This window comes from Parambassis ranga, chromosome 22 (genome assembly GCF_900634625.1).
Source record: "Parambassis ranga chromosome 22, fParRan2.1, whole genome shotgun sequence".
NCBI lineage: Eukaryota > Metazoa > Chordata > Actinopteri > Ambassidae > Parambassis > Parambassis ranga.
In genome coordinates this window covers 11,879,592-11,891,181 of record NC_041042.1, presented here as the reverse complement: position 1 = coordinate 11,891,181, position 11,590 = coordinate 11,879,592, and the positions used below count along the sequence as shown (strand labels likewise).

Genomic DNA, 11,590 nt, shown 5'->3' with positions numbered 1-11,590 from the left:
ATCCTAGTTACAGTTCATTCTGTCATATTGTGGAAAACATACTATAATCAGAGATTTGTTAAACTGCCATGAGGCAACACTGTTATGAGACTAGTAACTTTGACACAATAGATTAATGTAGTCCTGTTTTTTCAGTTAGTCTGACCTGTGCTGAGCTGTAAAGATGACACACAGTGTTTGTGTGTGACACCTGGATTTACTTTCAGATTGAGTTCAGGAGTAAGGAGTGTCACACAGGTGGAGAATCCAGACCGGCTTGGCTCTGAAACAAGAAACCACTTCCTTCTTGGATATCACTGTGTGTGTCTGGGCCTTGACAACAAGCCTTGACTGCACTGATAAAGTTCGACCTGCTCTTATAGTAGGCAACTATATGGCAGCCTGTATTTAAACGCCACACGCGGCTTCACCATGCGCCCCGGAGCCTGCGTGTGGAGCACGCTCCGTGTGTGCGGTGTTTGTGTGTGACACTGTACGTGATTGGCGGGCTGGCTTTGTGTGTCTGGGAACCTGCTACTGGTTTCCCACCCCACTCTCTCTCTCCCTCACACACACACACGCAGCCTCAGTCAGGCAGGCTGGCTCTCCACAGAGAGACGGCAGCAGACACAGAAACACAACAACAACTATCAGAGAACAAGTGACGCGATGTCAGACACGAAATGCTCCCGTGCAGCGTGAGAGGACAGCGGACAGCGAGGACGGAGAGAAGAAGTGTGTGACCTGTGACAGCTGGACACGTTCACCGAACCGTTTGTGGACCGCACGTGGAAACGCGCAGACACATCGGTGAGTGACGCACTGAGGCTGAGTGAGTGAGTGTGTGTTTGTGTGTTTGTTTGTTTGTTGATGTTTTTGGCACAAATTCGCGCCACGGCCACTTTGCAGCACGCGCGCACGTGATGGCGTTGCGCTGTAAAACTTGTCAAACGTAAATTTCAAAGATTTCTACAGTGAAGAGTGTGTTAGAAAGTTAGAAAGAATAAGATTTACATGTGTTTTTGCGTTATTCAGCTCAAGTTGTTGAATTGCAATAGGATTTGTTGTCAAGCTTAAAAAACTAAAACAGACTGTGTGACGCCTTAAGTCGCCTAATATTTGAACAGAAGAAGAAGAAGCTGTGCCTTGTCCTGTGGATGACATGGAAGTGCAAATATTCCTGTGAAATTCCTGTCAGGCCAAAGTGAATTTGGGTGTTGTCCAAGTTGGATAGCTGCAGGCTTCTGTATCATCATAAAGAGAGAGAGAGAGAGATGAGACGCTTTCTCATGATCATAAAAATGCACATTATGGAAACATTATGGTTACATGTGGAGCTGATGCTAATGAACCATATGGAGTGAGAGCAAAGTCTAAATATTTTCAATTAGCTGAGATAATATGTTTAAGGCAATACATATTCTGTTTATTGCTGCTTTTCCAAAAGGAGACTAAGCTGTGTGTGCACAGCTGTTAAAAGTAAATAATCCACACATATTCATGTTTACATGCAGCCATGCATAGTTACTTTGTTTAACATATCCACCCAGTATCAGCACAAGGAAGATATTGTGATAGGGTTTTGCTTCTTGGCTTTTCTATTGGTCATTCATTGGCACACTGTTTGCTGGTGAACAGTATAGAGGTGAATTAAACCTGTGTGTCACACACTAAAAACTCTTGAATGAGAGTCTACATCTTCAGAATCAGAAGATGCAGGATTACACCCTAAGGAATGTAAATTCCTTAGGGTGTAGTCACCTTCCCTGCATTAAAGCAGTGCGGTGCCATGTAATCGATGACATTCCTGTTTAATTAAATGGGGAAAAAACATCTTTGTGCTTACCTCCTATTGCTTGTTATTGCTGCAGGTACACAGCAGCTGATGCTTGTCTTCATTGTGCATTCACTTTTGTATTGTTAATGCCTCACACCATTGCCCCAGTATATGACTGTGGTAATGATCTCTGCAGTGCTGGAGACATCTGCTTGTAAGTGCTACTCTGCTGTTCACTCCCTCTCAAATATTTTATTGCTATAAAGGTACTAGGCTATAAAAAATGAACTCATTTGGGGGCCTGGCACATCATTCATTGATTCATGGTTAGCTCATGTCTCCCTGCCACTATATAACCTTCTAGCAGCTGAGTCGCCCAGGGAAACGGATGGGATGGATCTTTCCATATCTCTCCTTTTTGAGGGGAAAGACTAAGGTCCTGTTTGTCCCGCTGCTGGGATGGAAAGCTATTCTTCTATGTGATGTATGGTTTCTCTTATTTTGTAACGTAAAACAGACATAAAAGGAACATGCACTCTCTGTTCCTGGGTTCAGTCACATTCATCTTTTGTCTTACTATATATGCTACACTTTGGTTGAATTGCATATTGTGAAGGCAAGGAAAAACAACTCCCATTAAGGATATAACCTGACAGCAGGAAGACAAGAACAGTGACACTATGCTTCTGCTGTAACTGCTCAGGGGTAAAGTAGCATACGGTTTACAGTAGGAGCATCTCCAAGCATAACCAATTATGGATGCTGGCACAGATTCTGTCCATTTTTTTTTTAAATTCAGTTTTGCTCAGCACAAACTTTCTGGCTGTGAGAAATCTAGCATTTCTGTGGGTGCATTTCTTTCCTTGCTGATGTTGTCATCCACACAAACATGAAATGACTCCCCATTCGAATTTGGTTGTGAGGAATCCAGACAAAACAAACACACACACACAAAACAAAACACAATGAGTTGTTTTGAGTAGATCATCTCAGTGTGTTTGATGCTGAGTTTGGAGAAAGAATAGAAGCTTTGTTGGCTGTCATTTCTGTTGGGGGGAGCTTGAGATGGCTTCTAAACCCTGGCAATAGTGTTTAGTATTGTTGTTTTCACTCCGTCAGTCCCATGCTTTACTTGTTTTGAAGGAAAATACATTTGTCCAAATTGAGCACAGTTGCAAATCTCTCTGAGCCCAACATGGCAGACAAAATGTGTTAATGAGCTTTGTGGACTGGCATGCGTCAGTTCTGAAGGGTGGATTTGGTCCTAGATCTCCAAACTTGGATGGCTTGCGTAGTCTTACACCGCTTGCCCTTATTGGTGTGCTTGTTTTTGACTTCGTATTAATCGTGGAGAAAAAAAATGTTCGGTTTGATATTTCAAAATCCAGTTTCAAAGGAAAGCAACCACAGACAGACTCTCGTGTCTTGTCTTATGAAATACTGAAGGCAGTTTTGTTGTAGCGGTACAATAAAATTCTTAGTGTTATTGACCCTTTTCAACAAACATGATCCTCTGTGAAATATTTTTATTGTCTGTCTGTTATTTGTTGAGCTGCACTGGTGTAGGATTAAACTTTAATACGTCACAGGCTGGCATTGACATGGTGAAAACAGCAGGGTAGGTAGTGTAATCTCTCAATTATTTTATGAGAGGTAACACTCACCATCTGTTCATGTGGTGATGTTGGACTCCGCTCACTCAATGTGACACTGTTGAATGACATCACTCTCTAAAGATGTAATCTGTGAAGATGGGTGCACTGTGGGAGGTTCCTTTCTGTAAAATGAAGGCCTTGAACAGAGAGCCATGAGTCAACATGAAAGACATGCATGAGAGGCTGCAGATGAGGCGAAGTGTTTTATTTCTTTCATACATCTTTGAGGCTGCGGGGTGGAAAGAACGCTGCCTCTAAAAGTTTGTGGGAGGACAAGATATGAACTGCTTGTAGAGGAGGATTTAATATGTGTTTAGGTGGTTATCCTGCCAGATCATTACATTTTATATTCCTGCTGTACTGTAGATCATAGTCATTTAGCTACACCCCGAGTTATGTGTAAGCATAACTCTCCGTCTTGTTCTCTACTGTTGGTAGACACACTGTAATTCCTTGTCTTATTGCGGTCTTACCAGGAAGAAAAATGTTGACACGTTGGCACGTGTCCAGTCCAAGAATGCTGTTGTCACTCTTTCTTAAACACTACACATTCTACACGCAACATAAGACCCAAGTTGGCCTCACTTTCCAGATGTTTGTGAGAAGTATTTTGACTGTAGGAACTCAGGGTTGCTGCAAAGTAGCGGATTAAAGGCTGCCTTATCAGGGCATCTAGGTTAAAAGTTAGTTTGCAGTGTAGGGCTGACAGTTTGATGTAATTTCAATCAGGAGAGACAAAGATGATTAGATGAGAAAAATATTTTGTTGAAGTACAATGAATGAATGAAATGTGCTTCGGCGTTCTATACCCCCTACGTGATGACCAACATCCAAAAGGGGGGAAAGGACAGAAGATGAGGCCGCTTAAACAGGAATCCCCCCTGGGTCTAGACCTGGTGGTGGTGAAGGAGCTGGAGAGCAGGGGATAAGAGGCCTTGCGCTTTTGAGGGACTGGTGGAGCTTGGGGTGGAGGAGGGTTGCCGAAATCGATCTGAAAGACAGCTGGAGAGGAGATGGAAAACTTTTAAAGGATTTTTGCTGAGCTGATTGGACAGGAGAGGGACGGCTTGACCGCTGATTGGAAGAGGAGTTTCTCTATATTAAACACCTGATGAGAGAGAAAAAGGGGCAAGGGAGAAGGAGAGATAAAGTGTGAGGAGGATGAAAAGGGGCGAGGCGGTTGGATGAAAATGAGAGGATAGGATGCTTCTGCCACTGTGGCAGGTTCCCAGTTACTTTTGAGCAGATGCTAGAGAGCAAGACTGCTTTGACCTCAAAGAAGTAGCTGTGCAGGCTAACTCAAAGACCCCACTCCATTGAGCTCCCAGGAGATCAGTGAGCACTGACTGAACAACATTTCACATTAACACACTAGGCAAGAATAGGGAGCTAGGGAATGAGCAGGAACAGTGCTGCTCGTATGACCGCTTGGCAGTACATGGCCAGAGTTAATGAAGTGTTTTTGAAAGGGGCTTTGCTTGAAAATTGAGTGATAAGCAGCTGTAAAATATATGTGCGTCGTTTTCACCAAAACAGCAACTCTTTGGCTACAACTGCTCAGCCCTGCACTGTTACCATTGCATAAGACTGCTCAAAGTCAATCCATAAGCTGTACACTGTAGCTGACTACATTTCACTGCCTAGAGGCTCCTGTCTGCCTCCTCCTATTCCTACTTCCCTTTTTCTTCCTTGCATCCCCCATCTCCCTATCCCTCCTTCCTGTCATGCTTCAGTGGGCCACCTGAGGGGGGGTATGTGCTGGTGACAGCTTGAGGGGAGATGTGGGCAGCCTTCCTTCTTCACTGGAGGATGGAGTAGAAGAGAAAGAGATGCTCCGGATTAGGGCTTTCACAGAGAGGAACGCCACTGTACTGATTTGCTGTGAGACAGCAACAAGACCAGTGGCTTTTCAGCTTGTTGTTTTTAGGGTTTGTTTTTTTTTTATTTCAAAGTGAGTGGGGAAAAAATTAGTTTGCAGCAAAGGGAGGTGGTACAGTCTACTGAAACAAGCATGCAATTTCATACAGTATTGTACAGATTGTTTTATAAGACTCTTTGTACTGCTACTGTATAAAAATCATCAAATTGTGTAGATGGAAAGCAGATTTAAAACACGATGACCAAGTGTTTTGAGTACAGTACAGTTTGTGCACTTTGAGGTTGGTGTGGCACAGTACAGGTCTTTCAGTCCTTATCTGAGCTCAGCATGACATGCACATGCCCCAACACTGTTTTGCACAGTTTATGCATGGTGCTTCACTTACTTGGAAAAACCTCACATGAAAGAGCTGTCCTGCCTTTGACTGCATACCGGCTCCCTTCTAAACATTGCGTCTGTTTCTTAGCCGAAGTGTTGCAGTGTTGGACAACATCTTTTGAATTCCGAAGGCAAATTTACTAGCCTTTTTTAATTACTCTCCACAAACTCTTGGCATGGGTTTTTGTTTACTGCGAAAGGCCTGCATTGCTGTAAGAGAGGAAAATGGGAGATACAAAGACAACTAATTCATTTAGGCTGAAATGGTCTTACACAGAAATGGTTGCAAAAAATCTGCACATCAGCTCAGAATTCAACCATCCACCCATATTTCTCTGACTAAAGAACCCCCCACCTTATCACGAATGGTCGTTCAGAGGGATATACTGAGACTATGTGAGCATGGTAATCTAGGAATTACAGCGAAATGATTTTTAATAAGTAAACATTCCTTTAAAGCTTGGTATCAGGTATCCTTAATCAATGCTGACATCCATAATCCCTTCAACCTCAAATTAATGTCTAATTTAAAGAGTATTTGTGTTTTAGAGAATGTATTTGAAATCCATTATGTTCTTTTTTCGTGCGTGTCAGGGAGGTGATAATTCATCTCAGTTTGTCACCCATTTGTATGCCAGTAATGCATTTCAGTACAAACCCACCACTAAATGCTTGTCTTGGAAATTACCATAGAGCTGACACACTGGAGAAAAATTATAGCGTCGCTGATGCCCCTTTTTTGCAGAACTATTTATCAGATTGCATTTATTAAAACAATTCTATTGTGTCCTAAGCTTTTATGTTCCACTGCTGCTCAACTGTTCCTTCTGGCCTGACGTAATCCCAATTTAACAATGACCACCGGTCAACAATGGCAAGCTTTCAGCCTTTTAAGTTTGCAGGCGGAGAGGTTGGCTTATATAATTTTATGGCACATGTAAACTTTGTGCTGCTGCAGGTGTTGCATATGAAACACACTGTTTGCTTATGCTAAGAATACTTGTAGGCAGTTGTTTATTAGAAAGTCAGTTTGATGAAGGTCTTGTTTTGCAGTCTGTCTCTGAGTAATTTATCCACTGGTTGAGGCCGACAGATTGGTTCATCAGCTGCAGCAGGGTGGCCTGTGCTGTATGTGGCTGTGAGTGCTGAAATTAATGTTTGTGGCTGAGAAAATGATTAACTTCCATAGTCCTCATGAGGGCATTTGGGCCTAATTAACACACGTCTTTATGACCGTATTCTTGCTCTTGCTCACAGTTAGCTCAAGTAAGCACAGTTTTCCCTGACAGCCTCAGACACACTGCTGTGTCTCTAGTGGTAGATTCTCTGCCTCCAATAAATAAATTCACTAGTAGATGCTGGCTTGTAATAATAGAAACATGATTGCTGTTTTGTATCGGTGAGACTCAGCAGAAGTTATTTCATCTGTGTGAGTGGCAGTGCTTCCAAGGAGAACATTGGCAAAAACATTTAGAGAAATTGAACGTGGAGATTGGATGCAAAACAAAGAAATGCAACTGTTCTCCGTTTTGGAACTCTACTTCTCCTGTTATTACTTCAACATGTTAATACACTGTGAGCAGTGAAAAATGTACTGTGGTAGTGCTGTGGTTGTTTGTGTCTATGTGAGGCTAAGAGTAGTGAATGACTCAAGGCTGAGGTCATAAACGGACAGAAGTGTGTGTAATTTGAACTTTTCTAACATATGATTTTTCCTGCTTATGTCACACCAACAACATCTGATATGACTCATTTGCCTGGATGGATTCAAAGCTGGTCACTTTAACTGAGGGTAAAGGTCCAACTCACAAGTTTTGATAGGAAGTTAAATATTCTCACCAGGTAGCACTCTTCAGTGTTTAATTACCTATGGGCAGACAATATAGATTGGCCCTTTTTAAACCATTCAGCTCCCTTTTTAGCCAGTCTCCTGTGGATCCATTCCAACTCCATCATGGGCTGCAGCTGGTTAGGGTTGCTGCAGGTTTGACGGCCTCTCTGGCCAAGCTCTGCTGCAGCTGGAGATTAGGTTCTGATGAACCTAATGATTAAGATTAAGATTAAGATTAAGATTAAGAAACCTTTATTAGTCCCACAATGGGGAAATTGCAACGGCATACAGACAGCAAGGGATAAGTTAAGAAAAAGATATATACATTATAAAATAGACTACCAATAAAAAGATATATACATTATAGAATAGACTCAATCAAAAAACATGATGATGATGATGATGATGGCAGAACAGCGATCAGGCCATCATGCAGATGCACAAGCTTGCATCAGCTGGTTAGCAGCATCTGAACTTTCCAAGTAAAATACATATATACGTCACATCTTGTCTGATTCTACCTAACTCACTGGTTTTCCCTTTCTCTCCTCTCCTCTTCAGTGAAGCTCTGCCCTCATCTTAAACGTTTGCCAGCTGTTTACCCCTACCTAATTCAGAGATGAGTGCCAAGTCAGCCATCAACAAGGAGGTCTTCATACCCCACGATGAAAAGATGCTTGCTGCTGTGCAGGTGAAGCGGAGGACAAAGAAAAAGATCCCTTTCCTGGCTACTGGAGGTCAGGGTGACTACATGACCTTCATCTGCCTCTCAGGTCAGCGCAAAACTATTGCTGCCATGTTTGTGGTTAACCATGTACGTGTGTGTCACTGTGTGTTATTTATGCTCTTGAAACCCAAAGTCAAATTACAACATGTCTTTCCTAATTCTCTCGCTAATGTTCACACTGATGAGCATGTTTACGTTTCCTCAGCCAACAGAATGGCACGCTAAATCAATTTGCAGCTGGCCTTCAGGTCAATCCTTTTTAAACTGATTAGTTTAGACTGAAATTGAATGATTGTTTCACCAGAAATTGCGGTTTCAATTATTTTTGTTTTTTTTCCACTATTGGATCATTAGCTGAATTATATTGCTTGTGAATTGAATTAGCCATGCATGTTGTTCATGAGAGGAGTAACCTGTGCCCATTCATTTCTTTACTAGCAGTACTGCTCATGAAAATCAATTACATTTCTTAATACTGGCATTTTAATATGAAGTAATAGTGGTTTTCGCAGCCATCACTGCATGACTGAGGGTTCAAAGTTTCAATAGGGTTGGTAAAGTACATTCAAGGTTGCTCTGCTGTAGTCAGGTCTCTGTATTTACACTCTCAGGTACATAAACATAAAAGCCAATTGTGTCAAGTTAATGAGTTACAAGTTTCAGAGAACAGACACAGTTTTTTCCAAAGGCTTTATGATGAGTCATATCTCCTTTCATTTTCACTTCTTGTTATGCTGGGGATGTCTCATCACATCCCCAGCAGCAGCAGCAGCCTTCACCTCTGCGTCCCATTAGAGCTTTACAGCTCCAAAATCTATTAAACTGGATGTCCTAACTGCTTAGTCTGCATGACATCACTGAAATGCATTAATTATCTGATCCTGCAGCTTTCCTTATGTTATTTTTTTCATTGCTACATTTGCTGAATTGAAATTGCAGCGGTTTGTGTCTGAAAATGAACAATCATCAGCGACTGTTTTCAAACCTTTGCATCTTACCTTTCCTACAGTACATATATTGTAATTTTGTGAGTGTGTAATAATTGACATTGACACTAGCACACATATCATGTAGACAAAGTGCATCCTAAATGGGATGAAACGTGTGACGGTCAAAAAGGGCAAGAATGTAAAATTTTTATCTGCGGCAGCTCAAACACTGAAGATCTGTGTTTATCAGTATAACCTGAGCAGAAAGACAGACAGGGTCAGGCTTAAATCCCTGCTGACTCGTTGCAGGGGAGCCGATTTAAATTGCTTTAAAGTTTCTATCAGTGGAGAGTTTACAGAGATTTTCTTTTATGGAGATTTGCCTCAGTCAGTGGCTCTAACTGTGCGGTAAGGATGAAGAGGCCTAATGCTGGAATGTGTGAGTAAAAGGATTGTGGGCTGTTGCACTCTCACTTCATTGACTTTTTATATAACCCAGCTGAATAGGTGTGTTTTCTGCATTGGTCTGTGGAGGATGTATGTGGGCGTCAAGGCTCCCTGTTTTTTCCATTCACTACCATTGATTTAATTTTTAATGAAAAATCATTTTGCATCCTCCAGTTATTTCGAGGTGTTTTTCATGTAGAAATGGATATTGCATAATGCTGGCAAGAAACCGCACTTTATCTACTAACACAGAGTTAATCCACCATGGTTTAGCTGTCTGCTTTATATTAACTGACTTAGCTGATGGTTTGTATCACATGCAGTAGAGCCGTAATGAAGGCACTCAGTTCACCGAGTCATGTGACAAAGCATTGTGCTGAGTTTTCTATGTGCGTTCTTGTGTGCGCACTGTATAGTCAAGCTGTGACCAGCCAGCCAGAGCATACCTCCCTAAGCACTTGACATACAAGGCGACATACAAGGCTCTGAGTGTTGAGCACGTGTGTAACTATGTGAAAGCACTGTGTGTGTGTGTGTACATAGGGGAGGGAGATGGGGAAGGGGGGGGGGCACTGACAGTGTCATGGCTACGGCAGCACATAGTTGAGCCTGAGGGCCAAGCAGTGGCAGAGTTATGTAATATGTGGCATGTCATGGCTAAAGGATGCCTACAGTAAGATGAGAGACAACCATAGGCACTTCACTCTCAAGCGAGCAGGGTGCCACAATTCCTAAACCAAAATGATGCTTTCACATGCTTGAATATAGATTTTTATGCAGTTGACCTTTTGATTAGCATACAGTTTGAGCTGTCTTTTTAGTGTGGGTGAGTCTGGGTTTGTATTGTCTGCTTGTTGAACACACTGCTGCTTGTCTTAGGTCGACAGCTACATTTATAAGTAGAACAGAAGGCCTGGACTTGTTTCAGAATTACATGTGGCTCCAGGAAAACAGGACTGCTCCGGCTCACTTGGCTTTTTTGGCTTGAGGGTAAAATCCTGGAAATCGGTCTTATGTTAGCACAGCAGTACAATAACACTGTGCCTGTAGCAAGAGACTGATTTCTATTAGAAAAGACTTTCAGTCCGCGAGGCTTAACTCAGAAGTATTTGAGTTAAAACTATGAGAATGTGTGGTGTAAAAGTCATCTCGGTCAATCTGTTAGTGCAGATTCATTTTATCTGCTTTGCTTTACAGTAAGGATAATGGTCTTGTTTTAAGGCCAAAGCCCTGAATTTATGTGTTTAAATAATCCGTCAGCCTTGTTTATATTTATATTATATAACTTTTTGCAGTGGTTTTTGCAATACTATCCCCAGTTCCACGCTGTTCCTACTGTTTATTTTTTTCTTGATACTATCAGATGTCGAGGAAAACCAAACACAAAATCAATTTATTCTATAGTTTTGCACCAAGTGCCTCATGATTTTCTTCAACTTCTGTAATTGGTCCAAAACTAAGATATAACCATATTTTTTTGTCATGAACTGAGGGCGTAGTTTGTTCACAATAAGTTTTGCTTTAGTACAAAATTTGACTAAAGCCAAATATTTCTTCTAGCCTGATAGTTCCTCTAAAATGTCTTTGATCTTACACACATTCACGCAGAGTTGCTCAGCTGTGCACAGAAACATATGTTAACTCCTTTACAACAACATCAGGGGCTGTGATGACATAGGAGTGTACTGGAGCCATGCCAGAAGCTCAACATGGACCAAGATGGTTAGTGAGCCTTTGCTTTGATCACAAGGCTTCATGTGGTGCCTGTATGGCTGGACCTTAGGGCTGAAGCTCTGGACCGCCCACAGAATGTTTGGCTGGAAAGATGTGAGGCCACTTGAGCTTGATAAGACACTGTGAAGGCTCACTAGAGGTAGCCCATTAGCCTACATGGTTTTCTTTACATCTTTTCTGATTCGAGACGAAAAACATATTTTTCTTCCCATCCCATGTCTCCTTGGAGCAATAATTTTCCTCACATTTTCCAG

The 11,590-nt window shown here is 41.9% G+C and overlaps 1 protein-coding gene across 2 annotated transcripts in view; it reads left to right on the top strand.

Annotated features, from left to right (window-relative positions):
- The first annotated feature begins 466 nt into the window (after positions 1-466).
- stxbp6 (syntaxin binding protein 6 (amisyn)) overlaps positions 467-11,590 on the top strand; it is a 46,238-nt gene continuing 35,114 nt past the window's right edge. Inside the window, exons 1-2 of one of the 2 annotated variants that reach the window (XM_028395643.1) lie at positions 467-789; positions 8,061-8,272. In XM_028395643.1, the coding sequence (XP_028251444.1) occupies positions 8,119-8,272 (154 nt within the window). In that variant the 5' untranslated portion in view covers positions 467-789; positions 8,061-8,118. The remainder of the gene's footprint in view (positions 790-8,060; positions 8,273-11,590) is intronic. The other variant, XM_028395645.1, reaches the window with a different exon arrangement.